At 34.2% G+C, this 24,445-nt stretch overlaps 1 protein-coding gene across 1 annotated transcript in view; it reads left to right on the top strand.

The window, feature by feature from the left end:
* The window catches only part of DDX10 (DEAD-box helicase 10), a 234,327-nt gene that overhangs the window by 25,690 nt on the left and 184,192 nt on the right, over window positions 1-24,445 (top strand). Inside the window, exons 8-13 of the mRNA XM_016160572.2 lie at window positions 1,087-1,249; window positions 3,996-4,080; window positions 17,378-17,479; window positions 18,617-18,704; window positions 21,463-21,551; window positions 23,873-24,353. Coding sequence (XP_016016058.1) covers window positions 1,087-1,249; window positions 3,996-4,080; window positions 17,378-17,479; window positions 18,617-18,704; window positions 21,463-21,551; window positions 23,873-24,353 — 1,008 coding nt within the window. The remainder of the gene's footprint in view (window positions 1-1,086; window positions 1,250-3,995; window positions 4,081-17,377; window positions 17,480-18,616; window positions 18,705-21,462; window positions 21,552-23,872; window positions 24,354-24,445) is intronic.

Below are 24,445 nucleotides of genomic sequence, written 5' to 3'. Positions count from 1 at the left end.
TATTTTATAGGAGTTCAAAGAATTAAGGTTTCTTCCAGCCCATTTCCTATATTTTTTATGAAGAAAATTTTTTAATGCCTGTTAGAAGAAATAGGAATAAAATGATGTTGTACTCTGCCTCAGTCTAGCAATCAGTAGTAGTCACTTATAGATAGATAAAGAGAAATAAAACTAAAGTAACAATTGGCTCCATTAAGTCCTGCATATTAAGAGATGTAACATCCACTATTATAAAACTTCCAGCATTTTAAAACAATAAAATTATTTATGTTGAACAGTTTTTTAAAATCAAATTTTAGTATTTTTCATTTGGGTCAGTTCAATACTGGTAACAGTTGTGATAATAGTTCAGCCTGAGAAGAAAAATTTTAACACAACTTTATAGTCCAGGAAAGTTTAAAAAATTAAAAGTGATAAACAGAGTTTTGTTGTGGAAAGTCATGAATTTTGATAATCAAAAACTTTAAAGCATGAAACTATGAAGATAAAATTCTTTGGGGTCAGGAAATAAGAGTTCAAGGAGAAAAAGAAATGATAGAAAATTTCTTACTGTTAAAGAGGCGTTTCCTCACATTTTATTTAAATTTTTAAGAAATACCTTATTGTTTTAGAGCAATTTTAGAGTCACAGCAAAACTGAGGAGCCCTCTGCCACATAGTGCATAACCTCCTCATTATTTTGATATATTTTAAAAATAATTGGTAGTGGGTATCAAATTGCTCTGCTATTTAGATCTATTGGATACATTTATAACATGTTATAAGAATTTATTTTAAAATATCAGTATTTAAAATATATCGGAAATTACATTCTTTGTAACCAATTAAATTTGGAAAAGTGTTGCATATTAACTTAAAAATGTAAGAGGAACATTTTTTCCCCCAGAATTAATTTAGGAAATAACACGAGCAAAAATGCTTGAACACCATAGCTGTAGACTATATTTCCCTTTCTCTGCTCTGTATATCTTTAATTGACAAAACTGTGACACTTGTGTTCCTTAATACATTTTTGCTCTTCATCTTGTCAGCTCACTTTGCTGCTGCTATCCTGAAGTACTAAACTCATTTTTCTGTTAATGGCTAGGTCCAGTATCTGTACCGAGTGTTCTGCCGGCTACGTCCTGGTATTTCCATCCTTGCCCTACATGGTCGACAGCAGCAGATGAGAAGAATGGAAGTCTATAATGAATTTGTCCGTAAGAGAGCTGCAGTACTCTTTGCTACTGATATTGCAGCCAGGGGCCTGGGTAAGAAAACTTAGAAAATATTCTTTGATCCTGGGAAATATAATTTGCTTATGAGAGAAACAAGTAAATTGATAGCTGAGATGATCAACATTAAAGATACATCAGTGAAAATTCTTGTAATATTTTCATCTTTTGTGCTCTTTTTGTTTCATAGCAATAATTACATCATAGTATATACTGAGGGGCCTACATAATCAAAGGAGGATTAAAGATTTAAAGATACGAAAAAAAGTCCTGCTTCTTTCAAAATTCAAAACTTGATAACTATTACAACTTACTTAACAAGAAAAATCAGTGAAGTCCCTCTTTTCACCAGTTTTGTTATATTTTAAAATTATATTTAATGTATTTAATCTTTCAAAAAGCCATATATACATTATATTATGTATACATTATATAATAACGGCTGGCTTTGTTGGGTTTGAATGAAGAATAGAAGTTATAGAAAAACTAAAGAATAAATGAGATGAGAATAAGTTCGAATTCCTCACTTTCTTTTACTATGCTAATTATTATGGTACATTCTAAACATACACACAAAAAAATGACTCTAACATACTCTAATATACTACCCAGCTTCAGCAACCATCTTTTTCATGATTTCTCCTTTCCTCCTGTCTCCTTGTCCCTCTTGGAGTATTTTAAAGCATTTCTCAAGATACTGTATCAGGAAATTCCCATGAAACTGGAGGCAGTAGCCAAGTATGCATGTTGTTAAAACTCTAGGCTATCTTGTTATATTATGACTTTTGGTAAAATCAACATTTTGTATTTACATTGTTTTAACTATCTAATTGTTTGCTGAGGGAAATAGTGTGCTAAGATGTCTCCCTTCTTGCACTTTTGTGTTTTTGAGTTAATTAAAATTTGCCTAATTTTGTGTTTCCCAGGTCTAATTTTTCTCAAATGTTCCAGCAGATGTTACATGCTCAATTGTCTAACAGTTCAAACAGTTTGTTCTTTTTTTCCCTTGAGACCTCCTCTTCTGGGAGTCTTCTGTCTCCAGCTGTAGTCTAGACAGGTTGCTCCATAAGCCTGATGCACATTTGTCATCCTGGGACTTCTCTTTCCAGGTCTTCCTTTCTTTCCAGGTCATCCTCCCTTCCCCTCCCCTCCTCTTCTGCTTTCTTTCCCCTTCCTCCTCTTCTTGCTCTTCCCCTCCCCCCTTCCCATCTTCTTCCTTCCTTCTCTTCTTTTTCTTCCTTCCATCCTTTCTTCTTTCTTTCATCTCACTCTTTAATAACTTCCTAAGAAAGAATGTATGGGAAGTAAATTTTTTTGAGTCGTGGCATATCTATATTCTATTCTTGAATGACAGTCAGAATGGGAATAGAATTCTAAGTTGAAACGATTTTACCTCATAGTTTTTGCAGATATCTTGAAATACTATTTATACTCAGTACTATTTTTATATTATGGCGGTTATTAGATTCACAATTAAGTTGTGTTATTTAATATGTTAGTAAATAGGCTATATATTCTATGTCAAATTTAATAGAAATGTTTATATTTCATATATTTTATTTGTTATCTTTTGTAGTCCTATATGTTTTACTTCATGCATTTAAAAATATTCTGAGAAAAGGTTCATAGGCTTCAGCTATGGCACAAAAATGTCAAGAACCTCTAGTTTTGTTTATTTTAAAAAAGTTTATATTAATGTATTCATAAGCAACATATAGTATTTTCTTGGGTGTTTAAAAGTTTACATAAATATTATACATACTAGTCTTTGACCTGCTTTTGAAGTCTTTCCATGTTGATGTGTAAAGATCTATGTATTTTGTAGAGTATTTTGTATTTTGAATTTATCCATTCCTGGAATAATGGACATTTAAGCTTCAGGTTTTTTATTCCAAAAATGTGCAGTGAATATTCTGAAGCTCTGTTCTTATGTAAATGTCCAATAATTTTTTTAGACTACACTAGTATCTTTTTAATCTTTATTCTTTATTTTTTCTCAGTTATTTTATTTTTTAATAACACTTGCATATGGATAAAAATGGGTTATGAGACAAGCAGTTCCTACTCTACCCCTCATTACTCTCCAGAAGGAAGTACTTAAACCTGCTATTTCTTTTGGCATTTAGTTTCATATTTCTAAGTAATAATCATACCGCTATTTCTTAATATCAGATTTCCTTTTGTTACCTCTGTAACTATGCTGCTTGCTATTCCCAATTTTTAAAAGTTCTCAGCCCCTTTCTCTATTATAGAATGTGATATGAAGTTCTCACAGGAAAATTCATTGATGACTAAAGGTAGTTCTCTTAAGGAGTTGAGAGCAAGGTTTCTGGAAATGGAGACTTTTGTAGCCAGGAATTTATATAGAAAATTGGGAGAAGTGCTTAAATTAATTCAAATGGGTATGGGAATAGCAGGGAAAGTAAACTTTCATTTAAATTTGGAAACCAGTTTTATAGTTCATTAGGAGCCCATGAGAGGTAGTTCTTTTAGGTTATTAACTATCATGGTATTTCATTATTTGACACAAAGTGACTGGTTTATCTCTGCTGTGCCAGATACAAAATAATCTTCACATTCAAACGCAGTCATTAATTTTAGTTCACTTTGTCAAAGAATGTTTATCTCTTGGTTTATGCAATTAATTTTATTTTTAATAGTGTTCACAGATGATATCTGTTTGACGTGACAGAAAGGCCTGGCAAGCAATATTGTAAAATAATAGTGCCGCAGGGCAGATTTTTTGAAACTGATTTTCTAACTTGACATTCCTTCTGTATAGATTTCCCGGCTGTGAATTGGGTTCTTCAGTTTGATTGTCCAGAGGATGCCAACACATACATTCACAGAGCGGGTAGAACTGCCAGGTAGGTATACTGGCCTATTTCTTTGCTTTTGGTGCTATCTAAAAAAAGCATGCTTCTTGAACTGCTGACAAAGAATGGAGGAATTCAGGTAAATGAGTATTTGGTTTCACATTTTTGTGGTGTAGGTTGGTAGCAGTTAATCAGTGGTTGTAAGTCATTATGGCTGACTTGATGATACTGCTCAGAAAAATCTGTGAAAATCTTATTTTAGTTTTTTTGTTCTATCTTTCTACCCTTACTAAGTTTTTTTTTTTTTTTTCACTAGAACCACTCACTAAACATCATCTCACTGAATTCTTATGACTCCTCAGTGAGCTATAGGACTGTTATTCAGTCCCTATTTGCAGATGAGGGAAACTGTGTCTTTGAGCAGTTAAACAATTTGTTTGAAGATCCATAGAGCCAAGATTTGAATCTAGGCAGTCTGACAACTCTAGTCTAGATCTCTACTCTTACCTTCTGTGGTCTGGGCTCTAAGAGGCAAGGTTGTTTTGTGTCATATTTTTCTCTCTCGTCTTTTTTTTCCTGATGTGGAAATCAGAGGCATTGCTGGGGACTCACTTTCCCCCCAATAAAAACATCTTCCCCCAGCATATGCTAATAAACTGTAGGGAAACTATCTAGAAAAAGAATACAGCAAAGTCATAATCATTTGGGAATAAATGGCATAGAAAGGTACCTGAATGAATGAAAAGAAAAACACTACATCATTGCTATTGAAGTTGCAGTGAAGTTGGAAGATGTTTGCTGCTGGTAGAATTGTAAATGGTTAGCATCTTTCTGGGTAGCATTTTGTGATACTTAACAACCTTAGAGTTCTTCCTTTTGTCTCAGTAGCTCCACATCCAGAAATTGATCTTAAGAAAATAGAGAGATGGAAAAATTTTCAGTAAAGATGTTCATCTTATTGATGTTTGTAATGGTTAAGAATTAGAAACAGCTTAAATAATTATCAATAGGATTATGATTAACTATGATTAACCAGGAATGGACTATTTCTTTGGATTTCCATTTTGTTACCACTTATCAAAACTGGATAAGTATTTATAATATAGATGTCAATGAGACTTTTGATGATTGATGCTGGAAGAGACACTTGACTAATTGGACTGATAGTTACTTTAGATTTTTAAGCCACTGATTTTTGTTTGATGATTTCCCAGGGATAGACCCAAGATTTAAAACCTCATCCAAGCAAAGCAAAGACTCAATTCACCAGTAGGTTTGCTCTTCTATTTGCCCTTCATTCCTTTCAGCAAGTGGCCCAAGTGTCCTTTATTCCTTGCTTATCTATGAAGTCACTTTGGCATTAAGTTCTTTTGAATTTGTGTCCATAGTTCTCAGATGGCTTTAAAGAAATAGTTTTTGTTTGTGTCTGGTGAATTCTGTTGTTTGTTTGTTTCAGCTGAAGTGAAGGATTTTCATGTCCTTTTGTAGCTTAAGAAGTAGAACTCTTTCTATTTGTTTTCTAATTTTCATAACATGTTCGAGTATTTAAACATTTTCCAGTTGATTCACTTTTACCCCATGTGCCATTAAACATGTGCTATAATCAAAATGTATTCACTTAAATGGTTTTCTTTTGACTAGCACGAAGAGAGAGAATAGTATAAGAGCGAAAGATAACACTATTTTAAAATAGGGTTTATGTTCTAGAATGTTCAAAAGTGTCTTTTTTATTGCAATTATATGATTTGACCAAGCAAGAGTTAGAACTGGGTTCTGTGTATGATATCTTTGTGCATTCAGAAAATTTGCCTTTAGAATGGTAACATGTTGATTTTTAATGGGATCTAAGTAAATGAGACCTAAGTAGAGAATAGCAGCCTTGTTTTCCATTTCTGTAGTGCATGAGTGGTCTTTGGTATACTGGGTACATGTTCAGATTATCATTCATAATGAGATAATTCAGAAACTTTTAGTAGTAGTTGCTGGAATGAATTTTTCTTCGTTGTTTCATTCTCCTCAATAAATGGATAGTATGTAAGACTTCGTACATGTACCCATGCATACACTTCCATTTTGTGGTACTGTGGGCCTCTAGGTAGATCAGGTTGGACCTGGACTCTCACTAGCATATTGGACCTAGGGCATACAGGCTTTTAAATGTGCCATTTGTGTTGATGTGGACAGGGTAAACTAATTTCTTTATAGAATGAATACATTTGGCAGTATTTAAAAATTATTCTTCCTGTATGAAGTGCTTTAGGAAAAAGTACTTGAAGGTAAAATATTTCAGGGTTCTTCGTTTCCAGAGAAGTTAAAAATGTTATGTGCCACGGTGAACATGAAACTGGTCATAATAACTGTGAAGATGAAGAGGAGGTAAAACAACATCACAATTGATTGTATTTTAAGAGAGAGAATACCAATTTGAAAAACTATTATAATTCAATTTCTAATGTGGTTATTCATTTTTAAAGTACAAGGCCGTTTGTTTGATCCTTTGTGACCAATTAAAAAAAATTGAATTGACTACTTTAGATGTATAGTCAGGAGAAAGGTTTAGGATATGTAATATTCATTTTTTCTTTGGCAGTTTAATAAAAGACTAAATTGTAGTTTAAGAGTTGCCATTAATGGGTTTAGAGATAATTAGAAAGTTTCGTGGGCCATGATCCCAGATAATTGAATTGAATAAAGACTATATTAAAATTTGAAACTAATTAAAATCCTATGTACATGCTGTAATTAAAACAAGGTTGCCAGCTAGTGTTTACTTTTGGAATTGAACTGTATGAATATAGAGAAATGAATTCAATTCTTTTCTAAGATTTGGGGAATCTTTTTTTTTTTGCCCTTTCTGCGTGTTAGCTAAGTAGAAATGAAGGGTCATTCAGGTACTTAGTGCCTTGAAACACTTACTCTGTTTTAAGTTATCACCTCTCTAAAATTCTTTTGATCTTTAGCAATTGAGAAAAATTTTCTCTTTTCCTTAATTACCCACATCCCTTTTAAAACAATGATCTCCTTTAGAGACAAGTGAGGCAAAGGATCTGAATCTAATTTTATTTAAAAGTGGTTGTCTATTTAGGGCTTACAGTTTTTGGTACTCACAAAATTAAGCTCTTCCAATGGTAAAATTGCTCAGCTGAAAATAAAGATTTGAGAGTGCAAAATAGGTGTTCATCAGATACTCTTAATTTTTTAACTCATTTCTTGTTTAGAAAAAATAAGTGGAACTCACTGCCAGCATTAATTTAACATCATGTGTATGAGTGCTGTTTTCTAGGATTTGACATTTCAGTGATCGAGAATTACTATGTTTTATAAATGGAAATACCATTACTAAAAACAGAACGCTATAAATAGTGATGTCATTTTTTCCCCCAAAGACTAGAGCAATGCGAAAATAATAATAAAAGCAAGATATTTTGTGGTAAACTTTGGGGATAACATTAGGACTGTAATCCGTGAGTTATCTAGGGGTAAACGCTGCAGCTGCAAGTGTTGCTGTGGAGTGTTCTTGGGGCAGAAGGGATATGGTTTAAATGCTTTTATTTGGGGAGTCGAGGTCTGTATGTGGAAAGTGGGACTTGATGTAAGTTTTACATATAAACAGTTGGGAGTTGATATATAAAGATAGGAGATTCTACACATAACCGTTCTGTTTTCCAGAGTAGTGGTAAAATCCAGCAATATTCCAGCTCTGCTTTATTTACCTGGCTACATTTCGTGGATCTCAGATTTTGTTTTAGAGTGATTTAGGTGGCAAAATGTGATTCCACTAGGGGACAGCAGAGGACAGTTCTTTGCATTGCACACTCACTGGCAGCAGTTTAGATCAACAGCAAATATGAAGGTGGAAAGTAGTTTAAATTTCTAATATGGTAACAGTGAAGAGTGCATGATTGGTTTGTGGAAAATACTGGTACTTTTCGGAATGAGTAATGAAGAGAATTTAAAAAATGTATTCAATTGCTTTTTAAATCGAAATAATGAAAGTGAAAAGACAATTTCCATGAGTACTAATTTACTGAAACTTACTATATGTATCTTAGGTTTAAGATAGGGACAGTTTTTACTAGTGTAAATTCTTTTTTCATTTCTTTAGCTTAGACTTAGGAAGATTCTATCTTTGGTCCACTCCTACGTAGAGCCTTGTGCTTCCTTACATGGCCTTTCCGTTTGTTGGTGTCTAAAATTTAAAGCTTTTAGAAAAGGGCAAAGTTAATACTTTATTTTGCATCAAGAAGCATTGAGGAGCTGGGGTGTGTCCTGTCTAGCTACTGAGGTAGGTAAGGGGGCTGGTATTACTTAGGAGTCTATTATTTCCCAGGCACTTCCTTCTTGCTCTCCTGCTGTCTATTCTAACACTGAAGGCAGAGTGATCCGTTTAAAACACGTCAGATCATGTTACTCCTCTGGCTTCTCATTTTACTCAGTAAAAGCCAGTGACCTGTAGGGTTTATAGTATTCATCCCCCCTCCAACCCTCTTTCTTATTATTCTCCACTCATCCCCTATGCTTCACACTGGTCTTGCTGTTTTTCCTACATGCCAGGCATGTTTTTGTCTCAGGACCCTTATTTATCTGTTTCTTCTTGAATGCTTTTTCCTTAAGTGTGCACATGGCTGTTTTATTCTGCCCTAACCGCACCTCCTTACCTTGCTCTGTATTTTCTTTCTTTCATAGCACTTAACACCTTTTACTATACTAGAACGTTTACTTATTATATTTGTTTCTCTTTGCTAGAATGTAAGCTTTATAAGGTCAAGGAAATTTATTTACTTAATTGATATATTTATCCGGAGGCTTAGAACAGGGCCTAGCACAGAGTAGACACTTGAGATAACACAGTTAGCTTCTTGAATCAGATATGAGTTAGAGATCTTACTTAATATATTACTTAGTTATTGCAGTGTAACAAATTACCCAACTAAATGTCTTAAAGCAAAAATTGTATATTACCTCAGTTTCTTTGGGGTCAGGAATCCACGTGTGGCTCATTTAGGTCCTTGGGCTATTGGCCAATCACACATTCTTAAGCTATTAAAACGGTTTTTTCTTTCTCTTTTTTTGTTGTGTGTTGCAGTCAGGGTGTCAGCACTTTAAGGTTCAACTAGGGGTAGATCCAGTTCCAAGTTCACTCACGTACTTGTTGTGGGATTCATTACCTTACTGGCTCTTGGTTAGATGTGTCTTTCAGTTCCTTTCTACATAGTCATTCTCTTCATAGGGCTTCTCATAACATGGCAGCTGGCCTCATCAGGGAGAGCAAATGAGAGGGGAAGAGGGAGTAAGATGGAAGCCACAATGTCTTCTATGACCTAGACTCGCAAGTCACACTCCATCTTAACTATAGTATTTTAGTGGTTATACAAATCAGCACAATTGAGTGCCTGTGGGGGACCTAAAGATGTGAATACCAGGAGGCCCGGATTATTGAGAGAGAGCTATTGGAAGCTGCCTACCACACCTAATATCAAACTTTAATAATTTTGAGGAGAAAGGTAATCAGGAGGTATATGTGAGGCAAAAAAAGGTCTGGAACCTTCAAGACAGCCACAGGTCTATCCTTGCACATCAGGGTGTGCTCTGGCTTCAGTTTCTAAGTGATATGTGAGGCTTATCGCTTACACAGATGGGCAGATTGGTATATTGAGTTACAAGGTAGAGACCTACCCATTGAATCTATAGTCTGTGCACAACCTGGTACAGCCTATTATATCATCTCATAAATGAAGACTCTCATGCTAGCAAATTGACTGTATTTGTTCCCTAGGAGGCTTGTCACTAGTATATTTACGAGGAAATTTGACTATATGGTTCTTTTTTTTTTTTTTCCCCTGGGGAAGACTTCTCTTTCTCCGTACTCACACAGGGAATGACTAGTTAGTAGCTTAGCCACTTCCTAACACTCAGTAAAAATCTGAGTGAATAATTGAACTCATTTAGCCTTATGGAAGAGGTCTTCTTATCAGGGCAGCTTTTTTCTCAGAGATTGTGAGGTAAAATGTGTCCAAGCTTACTCAGGTAGTACTAGGCCTGGGATTTATACTTGGGTCTTTCAGACTTTGCAACTCATGTTTTTGTCAGTGTGCTCCAAACAGCTGTTTTTATTTAATGACATTTAGTGGCTGCTCCTCCCATGCAGGGCTTCTAGAATACATGAAAGCCAAGAACTTGGAGAAGGAAGGTAGGTAACTTTAATTTGCTGCCATTTGTGGTCATGCACTAAAAATATATGCATTTTTCCTTTATTTGGACTCTGAGAGACAGACACCCCATTGTTGATCAAACACTGTCCTTGGACAAAAAGACAAAGTTATGTTTGGGTTTGCTCTGTTATCTGATAGTTGTGTACCTTTGGATCAGCTTAACCTCTTTAAGCCTCAGTTTCTTCTGTAAAATGGGGTTAATCATAGCTAACTAATTTCCCTGAAAGTATAATTTTAGGTGGTATCAGTACTGCTTTTATATGCATTAAATTAAAAAATTTTTTTTTCTGGGGATAGTAAGTAGCATTTGATGATTTCTGTCCTTGCCCTGTAAACTCCATAAATCGTTTGTAATCAGTTGCTAGCAGCTTTCTTTGCAGCAAATGTTAGCCAGCTTGGTTTCTTCCCGGTTATTTTGTGGTTGTCAAACTGTTGAGCAGTATTGTGGTATACTTGTTCATATTTCTAAGATCTTAGGCTGTAGATGATTTTTTTTTTCCCAGAGTATTTTCTTGTCTTTTTCTTTTTTAAATCTAGGTAGAATCTTTAGATATTCTGTGAGTCAAAGATACCCTTTCTCCTGGGATAAGCTTTTCTTTTGCCACATTGTGCAGGAGGAACAGAACAGTTGGACCCTGATTTCTGTGGCTGGCTGTCTGCATCTGCATAGCTGACTGCACTGTTCTTCCACAATGGCAGGAACTCTTGGGTTTGGTTGTCACAGGTAAGGCTGAGGCATAGGGAGAATAGGAGGCTACAGGAAGGAGTAAAAAGAGAGAAGGGCTATGAAATGGCATTGTGACTAACAGTTGTCTTCATTCTCTACCTCTTGATCATACTTGTATTGTGAACAATGACTTTATTAATAGAGTCACATGTGTAGAATTTTAGGTCATGAAGGGACCTAGATCATTCAAATTGTATAACTTGTAAATAAAAATGTGATAGATAATGATAAAGTGACTCATTATTTAAGGTTATAAAGCTAATGAATAGTACAACCGGTACTTAAAGTAAGTTCTTTTGACTCCAAATCCAGTGTTTTATCTACTAATGCAACTTCTAGTGGTTCATTTACATTGGTTTACTCACCAAGTGTTTAATGACTAGCTTTTATGTATAAATGGTGTATATTTTAGATACAAAAGACTAATTCATACATACCTACAAAAGTCAGGATAAGGAAATACACTAATATTGGTAGTAGTGGGATGTGTTTTAAGTACGAGTGATGCAAAATATATAGATTTTTAAAAGCATATAAAGTTTTTAAATTTTTTTTGGTAACTTGTATTTTATTGTAAAAGTAATGCTTATTTACTATACAAATTCTAGACAATGGCAAAACAATTAAACAGCCAATATCACCATCTAAAAACATCTTTTCTTGTATGTTTGTGCATTTTAAAAAATTACAAAAATGGACTTATTCTAAATATATTATTTTATAACCTGATTTGTAACCTGGAGAACCAGGCTATGAGAACTGAGGGTGGATAGGCAGTTATGAACACAGCCAGATCATGCTACAGCTATAGAGGTGTGGATGAGCAAAGTTGAAGGGATACTAAAAGACTCAAATAGAGTGGAGTTTGTGTTAGGAAATCCAAATTGGAGTAGTTGGAGGTTAATAGTTCATGAATAGAAGACAAACTATTGTCAGAATGGCAAGGCTTTTTTTTTTTTCCAAATAAAATTTTTAATTTTTCACTTATAATTGGGATACAGTATTATATTAGTTTCAGGTGTACAGCATAGTGATTAGAGAGCTCTATAACTCACAAAGTGATCTCAATAAATCTATACCCCTCTGCCACCATACACACTTATTACAATATTATTGACTATATTCCTTATGCCATACTTTGTTATCTCCATTATTATTTTGTAACTACCCATTAGTACTTCTTAATCTCTTTCCCCTTTTCGCCGATGCTCCCCAAACCCCTTTCATCTGGTGAGTTTCAAAATCTCCTATGTATCTATGAGTTTGTTTGTATTTTTTGTTTGTTTATTTTGTTTTTTAACATCCACATGTACATGAAATCATATGGCATTTGTTTTTATCTAACTTACTCCATTCAACACAATACCTTCTAAGTCCATCATGCAATATCATTTTCCATCCCCTTCCTTTTAGTCTGTGTATGTTTTTTGATCTGAAGTGAGTCTCTTAAAGGCAGCATATGTAAGGGTCTTGTTTTCTTATTCATTCAGCCACCCTATCTTTCGATTGGTACATTTCATTCCTTTTCAGTTAAAGAACTCATTGATAGATATGTGGTTATCGCCATTCCTTATTCATATTTTTGAAACATTTTTTTTCTTCAGAAAGAAATCCCTCCAGCGTTTCCTCTAATGCTGGCTTGGTGGTGATGAACTCCATTAGCTTTTTATTGTCTGGGAAGTTCTTTATCTGTCCTTCGACTCTGAATGATAGCTTTGCTGGATGAAGTAATCTTGGTTGTAGATACTGGGTTTTCATCACAGCGAATATTTTGTGCCAGGCCCTTCTGTCTTGCATAGTTTCTTTTGAGAAATCGGCTGACAGTTTTATGAGTGCTCCCTTGTAGGTAAACTAACTGCTTTTCTCTTGTTGCTTTTAAGATTCTCTCTTTGTATTTAACCTTTGGTATTTTAATTATGATGTGTTTTGGTGTAGGCCTCTTTGGGTTCATCTTTTTTGGGAATCTCTGAGCTTTCTGTTGCTGTATGCCCATTTCCTTCACCTGGTTAGGGAAGTTTTTTTTTTTTTAAATTATTATTCCTTCAAACAGATTTTTAACTTCTTGCTCTCTTCTCCTTCTGGTTGGTACCGCTGTGATGCAAATATTGTTAGGCTTGATGTCCCATAGTCTTTTTAAATTATCTTCATTTTTTTTTGTATTCTTTTTTCTTGTTGTAATTCTGTTTGGGTGACCTCTACTACGTTATCCTCTATATCAGTGATTCGGTCTCCTCTTCATCCAATCTGTTGATTCTTTCTAATGTTTTCTTCATCTCAGGCATTGTATTCTTCATTTCTGACTGGTTCCCTATTGTAATTTCCACCTCTATTTTTTTTTTTTATCTCTTTGTTAAAGTCCTCACTAAGTTCATCTCCTCTTTGCCTAAGTTCATTGAGCATCTTTATAACCAGTGTTTTAAACTCTACAACTGTTAGATTGTTTGGCTTTACTTTGTTTAGATATTTTTCTGGAGCCATGTTCTGTTCTTTATGTGGGACATGCTTCTTTGTCTCCCCATTTTGGCTGCCTTTCTGTATCTGTTTCTTTGTATAATGTAAAGCTCCTGTTTTTCGTTCTTAGTAGTATGGCTTTATGGGGCCCAGTCCTGAGAGGGGCCCAGCTGCAGGCCAAGTTTAGCCCCAGGCTGTGCCCCTCTGGGGCCACCTGGTAAGAGTCAGCAAACGATCATAGATGGCCGCACTGGGCTGTACTTGTAGTTTCCTCAAGAGGCTGTGCCAGAAAATGATGCCGGCTGCTGTCAGTGTGGGGCTTGGAGCTGCTCAGCAAGGAGCACAGGACATGCCGAGGATACTATTGGACATGGCTTGGATAGGGTTGCATGTTGGGAGGGCCTGGCAAGGTTGTTTTCCCTTCCTCTGGCCACAGTTTATTCCAAGGTTATTTCAATGGAAAGATTACCATTGGGATCCAAAAGCCAAAGGTCTGGATCTCCTATTTTACCTAGAAATACTAGTTAGCTTTAGGATGTAGACATAAGTTTCCTGATATCTGACAATCATGATCAGTCTATTGAGGTTCCTCCTTTCTGGAGGGGATCCTGTTATAGTTGAAAAAAAGCAATGAATTGGAAATGTAAAATCTCCATTATGTAATGATTAGTATTTTCCTCCCATGCAAACCACGTCCCCCCTACTCCACCCAACTCCTTGTTCTTTCAGGAACTTTATTTTTTATTTTCTTTCTCTATTGGTTGCTTGCTTTTAAGTTGGACAAATTAATATAAAATGGAGCTCTTTATAAATTCCAAAGAGCTATTTAAATGTAACATGGTATTAATACTGATGGTGAAAATGAGATTTTTACTGTGTTTCAGATGTAGGGCTTTTTATATGATGCCTAGAATGTCCCTTAGAATAATCTGTCTAAATATATGGAATTTTAAAAATGTAGGTCTGATGAAGAACATTTGTTTCTCTTTATACATATACTTAGCCTCGGGCCTTGGATATAGCTTTTGAAATCTAACCGCTAGCTCATGAGTAAATAAACTATTCTTGTAAGCATTAAAAAAGAAAAGTGAAATGTGCTTATGTTTTTTTTAAAAGTGCTTTTATTTTTGAAATAAAAGCTTACTGGAAATTTTTGGGTGTTGGTGTGTGGGAGATAATTTGTGCTTTCCATTGTTTCTGGGTAAAGCCGTTTGTGATGTAAAATAGGTAAAATGGCTAATCTTTTTATTAGATGCTTGCCTTGTGCTATTTGGCTTTGGACTTTCTCCCCCATTTTTCCATTGGGAATCTTCTGTATTTCAGTGCTGCAATCTCCCTGGGAATGGGTAGATAAGATAGATGTAGATTATTAGACTTATTATTTCTGCTTATGACTCATTCTGAAGATCAGAAATCTTTAGTGGATGCCTTTTTGATATACTAGAGCTTTTTTATACCCCTTTGCCACAATTCTGGCCCTATGTGGACTGGGGGACTTATTTATTTTTCTCTCCATTTCTGAATTTGTATATAGAATGTTGAAAGGGTATCCTTCAACACACTGATCTCTCTCCTTCTTAATTGTTCCTCTTTGGGCCACACAAAGTAAGTCTTTTTGCTTATTGAGGTACATGTTTCCACTTCAAGAGTCTAGCTACCTTGAGGGCATTTTATAGATAGCATACTGTGTAGTGGTCAGTATTAACTGATCTCTGTCCTCTTCGACCTGTAACTGGTCCCTAGTAAAATCCTGGAGCCTCAGAAATTGTGATGTCTCTCAGGTATCAGGTCTCTCAGGCTGTTGCCTCATTACTTCATATACTAATAATTTTTGCCTTTATAGATAGTCCAACACTGCTTAGGGGGATGCTTTAAATTCATATTTCTTTATAGGAAATAAAGATGAAACATTTGAGTCATGAAAGCCTTATTAAAATACAATGAGGAAGGTTTTTGGTAGTAGTTTTCCTGTTGTGAAACACATTTAGTAAAAGTAAATGTGTGTTTAGCCTTACTCTTTTCTTCTTCTTTAATATGCATGCATTTAGAACACCTAGAAAAAGCAAATAAGCATGAAGAAGACACAACTGTCCCTAGACTCTCTCAACTGATGCCTTTTCCACCTGGAAAACTTGACCCACTCTAATGTTTGATTAATTCCTAATTGTTCTTTTAGGTCTCAGCTCTTAGATGCCATTTCCTCAGGGCACTTTTCTTGACTCCTAGACTACATTCAGTAGAGCTGTCCGTTACATGTTCTCATAATTTCCTGTATGTCTACTATAACACTCATACTGCTTTACTGTTACTCCTGGTTTTGATGTCTATCCCTAGTAGTCCATAAGCTCTGTGACAGCCAGCACTATGTCTATTTTATCACACTATTTTAGTGTCTAACATATAGTGGCCCCTTAAAGTCTTAAAAATTTATGAATTAATTTAAAACTCTTAACAGTTTGATTTATTTCATACTTTTCTATATGTCTGTGTACACATAAAGATACACATTTATGTACTTCTATAAAGGTATTACACTGGAGTTTCACCTTTTGTGTAGGAGTAGATTTTTAAAATTAACATATGAGGTTAAAAATTGCCCTTTAGTCTTTATAGTATGGTACAATAAATCAACAAAGTCAGTTTTTCCCTCCAGCGTTCAATGATAAAGTTTTGCTTATGTACAGTAGTTTTGTCTCTCTAAACAGAGGTATCCAAGGTCCTCCCAAACCAGACTTTCTAGCAATCTTTCCTATAGTTTACTTATGCACACTGGCTTTGGTTGAGTTTGTCCTATCTTTAGTTCTAAGTTTGCCTTGTATTTTCTGGCTTATGTTCCTTTGTTTATGCTATTCTCTCCCTTTGGGCTACTTTAGCTTTTTCCTTTCTATCCATTTTTAGGTTCCACTTCAAATTCCATCTGTTATGACATGTTTTTGTTTTTTTTTCTGGCTAACCCTGAGTGATCTCTCTTCACTTCTGAGTTTGTGGTGTTTATTTATTGCCTGTGGTTGTCCTTTGACACTTACTCGTTTACCATTTTAGGCCTCTTTTTTGAATCTTGCTTTTGAGTGTTTGTCTTTTCTAGTCAACTGGATTGTAAAATTACTGAAGTTGCGGGGGAGGGGCGGGTAGTCATTTTCTATTTTTTTTGTGTTTTTCACAGTTTATCCCTGGCATGGTTTCTCACTAAATAGTTTTATTTGATTAACTAAAAACTTACCGACCGCTCATGCTTTATAGTATGAACCATGAAGAGAGTGCTTTGAAATTACTTTTAGTGTCTTCAAAAAATTTCCACAGACCATAATAAAAATTAATAAAAAAAGTTTTTCCACAGATATCCAATTCCGTTCTCTCTTATTGCTTGCATGTAATAGCTGACAATAAGGTGTCAGGGAAATCTGTGTTCAGGTATTACAAGAAGTTTAAGTAACTATGAGTGCCTTGTAGCCTGCTTATGTAGAAATTTCTGATGGTGTATCATAAAATAAGATTTTACTAGGTAAGGGAAAAGAAGTACATGGATTGGAGGCAAGTTTTTCACCTGTGTAGAGATCTATTTCTTGTAAGTCAAATCCCCAGGAAGATTAGATATCTTTAGTGTATTGGATTCCATGTTTATTAAACAACTAATTTTATTATAACACTCCAGTGGCTAGAATGAGAAATTGTCATCTTGCTATAAGTAGAACGTTACTTAAAAAATTTAATTGTTTGGTTTCTTAGGATCTAGATCTTGTGGTATAGCCTCAAAGTCACTAGGAATTATAACTAGTGATGAAAATTTGAAAAAGGTATTTGGAGTCCTAGTTTTCTGTTGTCACAGTTCAAAAAAAAGATATTTCTAATATTTACTAATTAGATGAACTTGCTCACATGTTACCTACTTATCAAACTGTTAAAATATAAAATGCAGATTGCATTGATGTGAAGAGATTTTGTTTGTTTTTTCATTTAGATATAAAGAAGATGGTGAAGCTTTATTAATTTTGCTCCCCTCAGAAGAAAAAGGGATGGTGCAGCAGCTTCTCCAGAAGAAAGTGCCTGTGAAGGCAATCAAGTAAGAACTACTAGGTGTCTTGATATTATTGTTAGGATATTGAAGGCATGAAATTATGCTTAATTATATACACCTAATTCCTTCTTTCGTCTATTCTTTTCTGCTGTCTGGTTTATGACTTTTTTGTTTTTAACTTTTCAGAAGACTGTTAGTAGAGAAAATAAAAAGAAAAGGAGAACTTATTAGCCTCAGGAGACGTTGGTGGTTGAAAGGATTAAACCTCTTGGATGAAATTTTTTAAGGTTGTCTGTCCATTTCAGAGGATTGTACTTCTATCATCAAAGATATTCAGATTGAATGTCAGTGGAACTTATCAGAGTCTCTTTTGTATTGAGGCCCTTGAAACACTCTGGTTTTTATTTTTGAGGAAAATAATTGGGAAGGTTGTTTAATTGGGGGCAGGAGTAGGAAAGGATTTAGATGAGACAGGATTGTCTATGAGTTGGTAATTGTTGGTAATTGTTGAGTCTGAGTGAAAGTTTTCTACCTTTGTATATTTTCACATTTTTTATAATTAAAAGAAAAGTAAAAACAATCTTACCTACCATAACCACCTATCATCACCCACATTTGCAGGAAGAAATTAGGTCAGTCTAAAATCAGGAAAACAAATGGGGTTTCTTTTGTGAAATCAGACCCATGTAAGTATTTCATTCTTTCCTGTAGCCTTCCTGGGCGGAATCTAGCTAACAATTCTTTTATATTATGCCTAATATCCAGATAAGGAAAACCATATTAATTTGAAGTTGGTTTTGTGATATTTGACTGAAAATGGAAATACACAAATGATATTAGATTGCATTTTTTCTACTTCATTGATGATCCATCTCCCATGAGAGGCTACTTTCTAACTTATAGTCTTAAGAAGTAACCAATGGTATTTGTAGAAATAACCTTAGTATCTTTTGCTCACTCAGCATGTGATGTTTGGAGAATATGTTTGATCTTTCATTTATTCTTCCTGCATTATTCATTATGTAAGAGAGTCAGATTTATGTCTAGTGTAATTTCAGTCTAATCTGGCTTGTAGATGAGAAATAATGTTACAGATTTAAAAATACTGAGGAATATAGTATACTGTTTTCAATTTCTAAAATTGAGATGTCTTAGTTTAACCTTTATCTTTTTGTTACAAAGAATCAACCCAGAAAAACTTATAGATGTCCAGAAAAAATTGGAATCATTTTTAGCTCAAGATCAAGATTTAAAAGAAAGAGCTCAAAGGGTAAGTCATTTTTGAATTGGATACCTTTGTTGTAATGGAGCATATAATAAAGTTAAATTCCATCATTTTCTGCTGCCTCTGGTTTTCATGGTAATGCTTCAGATATTCAAGCAGCATAATTTTCAGATTAGTTTATCCTTTAACTTTAAAAAAATCACATATTTTTTATAGTAACCTGGGAAAATGTCTATTACTTGTCCATAGAAAATCCTCTTCTAGATGATTTTCAAATACATAGTGGCCTGATTTCTAATATGCTTCAAAAGTTATCAACTTTCGATTTCTTCAGTGAAGTTACTCTTAATTCTTGACTGTACTTTATTGACTGTCAGATTAATATCTCTTCTTATATTAGGTTTAATTTCTAGAAAGCATAACACTTTTGCTAAATTATCTCTAGGAATGAGATTTTAATCTATAAATATGACTTAATGTTCCCAAATTGCTTTTCTGGACATAGAAATCCTCTTGATTAGCAAATACACAAACAAGTGTTTTAATTAAACTATATTTTAGTCCTTAGAGTACCCAACAGTAGATTCTTTAGAAAGGAAGATATGAAATTAATTTTCATTGTGCTTACAGCTATCCAATCTTTGAATTGATGAATATTTGAATCCCTGATACAAAGCTCTTTGTTTTCACCACTCTTTTACTTATATTGTAGTTATGAGATCTACATTTGATATCTACTTTTCACTTAACATAACACATCAACAATGAGTTAGAGAGTAGGGATTTAGAGGTAGGATTCTATTTCAGCAGATAGAGGAAGTGGAAGGAAGAAAATTGAGGGGCTATGGAAAGGGCATCCTAAGTAGATAGGAGTCTGGGCAGAAAAACAGTCAGTAGTCAGGTTTTATGTTATAGTTTTGAAACTGGATATTTTCAGCAAAGAGGTTTTATTTAAAGAGCAGATCTTACATTTTTAAAAATTAACTTATATTTTGTCAAATTATCATCACTGTGCTAAAAATTGAATGCTTACCATGTGCTATGCACTTAGCCATGACATGACTCTTATGTGACAGTTTGTGCATTGTTATTTTACTATTCCCAACAACCTGTGAGGTAGGTGATATTGATTGGATTTTATAGATGAGTAAATAGTACCTTGACAAAATTAAAAATTGTCTAGGGTCACATAGCTATTAAGTGCCAGACCTGAGATTCAAATTCAGGCCCTGCTTTCTTCAGAATTTCCATGATATTTAAGGAGAAATTAAATCTACAATATAAGGAAATCAAATAATGAATGATGCAGGACTTCTATAAGCTCACTTCACCTGAAATCTAATGAAAAGGGACTTTAAACAAATTTTTTTTTCCTTAAAATTTTTGGGCATGTATTTGGGCTTGCAAATGTTTGTGTGCATGTTTTGTCTGGCAGACATACTTTAGCTAGGATTTAAATCGTATAGAAGTTTTGGAAGAAATAAGCAAATTTAAAAATAATATACATGAATTCTATTATGTTGTGAATTATTGGATACCTAGGAGGTCATTTAATTATGAGTTGGGAAATATGAAATATTGGAAGGATGTTGTGCATGCAACAAATGAACCATCCAGGATGAAGATTATAGCACACTGAAATAAATGATGTGCTTTATTGGGTTTCACGCATGATTTAGCAGAATGGCTAACTGTATTGCCAGCAGCAGCAAGCTATCTAGTTTCATATAAGTTATTTTCTAGCTTTTGATTATAATCTGGATAGAACAAAAACAATAAGTAACTGGGGTGATTTCTTGTGGATAATTGTAGGGGAAAAAAAATTATCCTTGATCTGGAACCATTCATTGTTCATGCCTGTGTAGATAGGGAAAATGGTTTGAAGATTAGTTTAAATGTCTCAAAGAAAAGATTAGTATAGAGTTAGAGAAAATGTGAAGTTTATAAATATACAAATGGGAATTAGATATACTTTACAAAAATTAATTTTGAAATTAAAAAAGAAAAATGCTTAGATATTTCATGATCTTTGTTGCCTGCTTATTTTTCAAACTGACAAAGGATCGGGACCATGTTTAAATTTTGGTTTGTTTAGGTCTTGGCATAAAGATAGTTATTTATTTTTTTTAAAACACAAAAACATCACAAGTTGATGATTACAAATTTCTTGAAATTGTAATGATGGTGAATTATAATAGAAAAAGAATAGCTTTAGGAATGAATGAAGCTCCTGTCATGACTTTATTACCTTCATTAAATACAGTAAAATCTATTTTGCTGGAAAACTTGTCCTTTGACTAATACAATAATAATTATTACTAAACTAGGATTTATTGGTACTTATTTGTATGTATTCCAGAAGATATGCCTGGATATTCTACATACATTTTCTCAGTTAATTTTTGTAATACTCTAAGTAGAAAGTGCTATTATCTCTGTTTGATAGATGAGGGAACTGACAGGGAAACAAACTTGCTCAGCTAATAAACTGTGGAGCTCAGATTATCATCCATGTTATTCTAAAATCTTTTTTCTCATTATACCATGTTGCAACTGAATGACATTAACTTCTTGAATAGCTTTTTGAGAAGAAGATATTTTTTAAGTTGGCTTAGTGAAACCAAATTTAAAATCTTTTTTAATATTGCAGTTTTAAAAGGGTAGGTTTTTTGTTTTTGTGGAAAAATTATTTTTTAGGTTTTTTATTACTATTGAATTTATCCCTTTAGTTAATTTTCTTTTATCTTGCTTTAAATCCATTTTCTCTTTCTGACTATTACGTCATTTAAACTTACTTTTACAGTGTTTTGTCTCCTACATACGTTCAGTGTATCTGATGAAGGATAAAGAAATATTTGATGTGAGCAAGTTACCTATACCTGAATATGCCCTGTAAGTATTTATATTATTGTTTTGTGAATCTTAAAAGTTAGAACTTCTTTGAAGCGGTTCTCTGACAAGCCTAGTTTAAACCACTCTGCCTTATGTTAAGAGATGAGTTGCAGAGAAAAGATTCTGTAATCTGTGGAAAACTTGTTGAGCATTCAGTTCTTGTCAGGAAGAAGTTTCTTGTTTAAATTCCTTTAAGTTACACAGGCAGCTTCCTATAGTTTGGTTTCGAAGGAGATGGAGAGCAACTGATAAGTGTTCTTTGAAATCTTTTAGTGTCTGTGTCTGCAGTCCTTTTACTGTCTGAAACGCTGGCCTGGATTACTATAGACAGTTCTTTTTATGCCTTGGATACAGGTCTCTTCATCGATTCTCTTATTTTAGATTGGTTTCCCATATTGTTTATTTCCTGAACATTCTTTGTGTCTTGGTGTTTCTTATAGGTACTCACAGTTAGTGCGGCAAAATGTACCTGTTTAGTAACTGAGATAACTATTATATGAAAATGGAACTCTTGATCTTGTTTTGGCTTAGTATTTGAAGGATATTTTTCTAATCTTTTTAGCTATAAAGGAGGAATGTTCTTTTTTTAATGGGCTCCTATCTGTGGGAAAAGCATTGAAAAATCAATAGAAGCACCCTTGAGGTTAATCATACTTTGAATTTCATCATGAAGTTTCCTAGTCTGTGATGAAATATGTACTTGCAAGGCAGGGTCTGTATATTTGGCCTGTTCTCCACAAATTTGTGCACCTTTACCTTTAAATTGAATCTCATAAAAACTTGTATCTGTGTGAGCTGCTGCTTTCTATTCTTCATATTAGATTGCAAATTTAGTTTAACAAATGATTTGTCAGTTTAAACATTTTAGAAACATTTAAATTTCTACGTAACAGTAAGGTCACTGACTTTCTGGGTAATTGATGGAAAACCACATGCCATTGATAACACGTTTTTGTTCATTTATATGTTTATGTACCAGTCACTAATTTTACCATTTCTGAATGTGAATCATGGTTTAGGTTATTAGCTGATTTTTGTGCTCCACGAAGGAGTTCACTCCTGGTTTTTAAAGTGACTTAGCTGAGATATTAGCAAGTAGGAGAGACACAGGTCCTTAAACACTGCAAGGCCATATTTAGGGGATATTTTATTGCCCTGGATGCCAGTAAATCTCATCTGTTTATAGTTGAATACCTTTGCTTTTTATTGGTGATGCTTAGAGAAGGCAGAAAGTTCTGAGCCTAAATTATTGGTATAGTTTAATTTGGTGTTTTCAGTTACTTTTTGTGGATGGATGTTTAGGTATATAGTTTCCTTAATCTTTAATTTCCTCTAGAAATCCCTGATACCTAAAGCAGTGCTATGTATATAGGATATAATAAAGGTTTGAAAATTATTTTACTAAAGAAACATGTTTTGAATCTCCGATAATTGTATAGTTCTTTGTGGTAGGTGTTAAAATTATAGATATATAGTATGTACTCTCACCTTAAAGGAGGACCAAGTTTTAATAGCTGAGAAAGACATATAAATGTAATTGTTATACATTGAGAGAAATGCTCTGATGGATATGAGTTCGTGATATAACCCATAGCCCCCAAAACAGTAATAATGACAAGTGTTCATTATGCCTGTGTCAGGCACTGTTTTAAGTGCATTGCTGGCCTTGCTTTAAGAGTTTTTTTCTAATCCATCAGTGGAACTAGAAGCTGGGAAAGACATGATCATAAGTGAATTTTGGTCTTAGAAGTAGAAAATTTTTCTTTTTGACCTCTAGTTTAAAAATCCTTTTTTATAAAAGTAATTATGTCATATTATGTGCCTTAGAAGGAAGAACGATGATACTAGAGTTTCTTCTTTTCAGAGAACTGTGTTTTGTCCTTTCATAGCCATGTCATTTCCAGCTGTAGTATTTACATTTTACAAAGTGTTTTCATATAGTTATACATCAGATCTCTGCAACAACTGTGAGAATAGGCCTGGTAGGTATTATTATCCCATGTTTGTAAAGCCGAGGCTGACAGAGTTAAACTGGAAATAGGCAGATCTAGTACTTCAACCATTTCTTTGTTTCTGGTCTCATGTCTTTATGTTAACCTCTTAATGAAAAATGGGGTATCTTTAATATTTTCTGACAGGTATTCAGTATATTTTGGCTTGCCTTTTGAATCATCTAACCTGCCAAAATTTTATATCTCAGAATACTTTCTTTGGGAAAAAACTCTAAAAATAAATCTCAGCTCTTGAGAAACTGTTTTATAATACCCATAAACACACCATCAGTATATTGAGATAACTATTTTCATTTGCTCATGTTTAAGGTCTCTTGGTCTTGCTGTGGCACCACGGGTAAGATTTCTTCAGAAAATGCAGAAACAACCCACCAGAGAGTTGGTAGTGAGCCAAGATAATAAAGTAAGTGAGCCAAGAGCTCCCTCCCTCACCAATGATGAAGTGGAAGAATTTAGAGCCTACTTCAATGAGAAAATGTCCATCCTTCAGAAAGGTGGGAAAAGACCAGAAGGGACAGAGTATGGACTGGCTAATGGTATTAGTGATGAAGAAGAAGAAGAGAAGGAAGATGAAGAAGAAATAGAAGAGAATCTGGGAAAAGGAAAAGGGTCTCAACCTCAATCCGTTCCTAGCACTGATGAGTCATGGAAGAACAAGGAAGCTGCTATGCAGTTCTTGGACAGAGCTGATGAGGAGGAGGAGGATGAAGATGGACTTGATGCTGATTTCTTAAAGGTGAAGCGGCACAATGTGTTTGGGTTGGACCTTAAAGAGAATAAAGCATTACAGGTAAGCGTACTCCCTGTGGAGTGTCTTCTGTTATTTCCCACCACTTCTTGCTATGTTCTGCTTTTTGCTTTTGGAGAACTATGGAAAAGCAA

The sequence above is a fragment of the Rousettus aegyptiacus genome, unplaced genomic scaffold, assembly GCF_014176215.1.
Source record: "Rousettus aegyptiacus isolate mRouAeg1 unplaced genomic scaffold, mRouAeg1.p scaffold_m13_p_5, whole genome shotgun sequence".
Classification (NCBI taxonomy): domain Eukaryota; kingdom Metazoa; phylum Chordata; class Mammalia; order Chiroptera; family Pteropodidae; genus Rousettus; species Rousettus aegyptiacus.
Note: the sequence above shows the minus strand (reverse complement) of the source record. Positions and strands in the feature narration are given on the sequence as shown.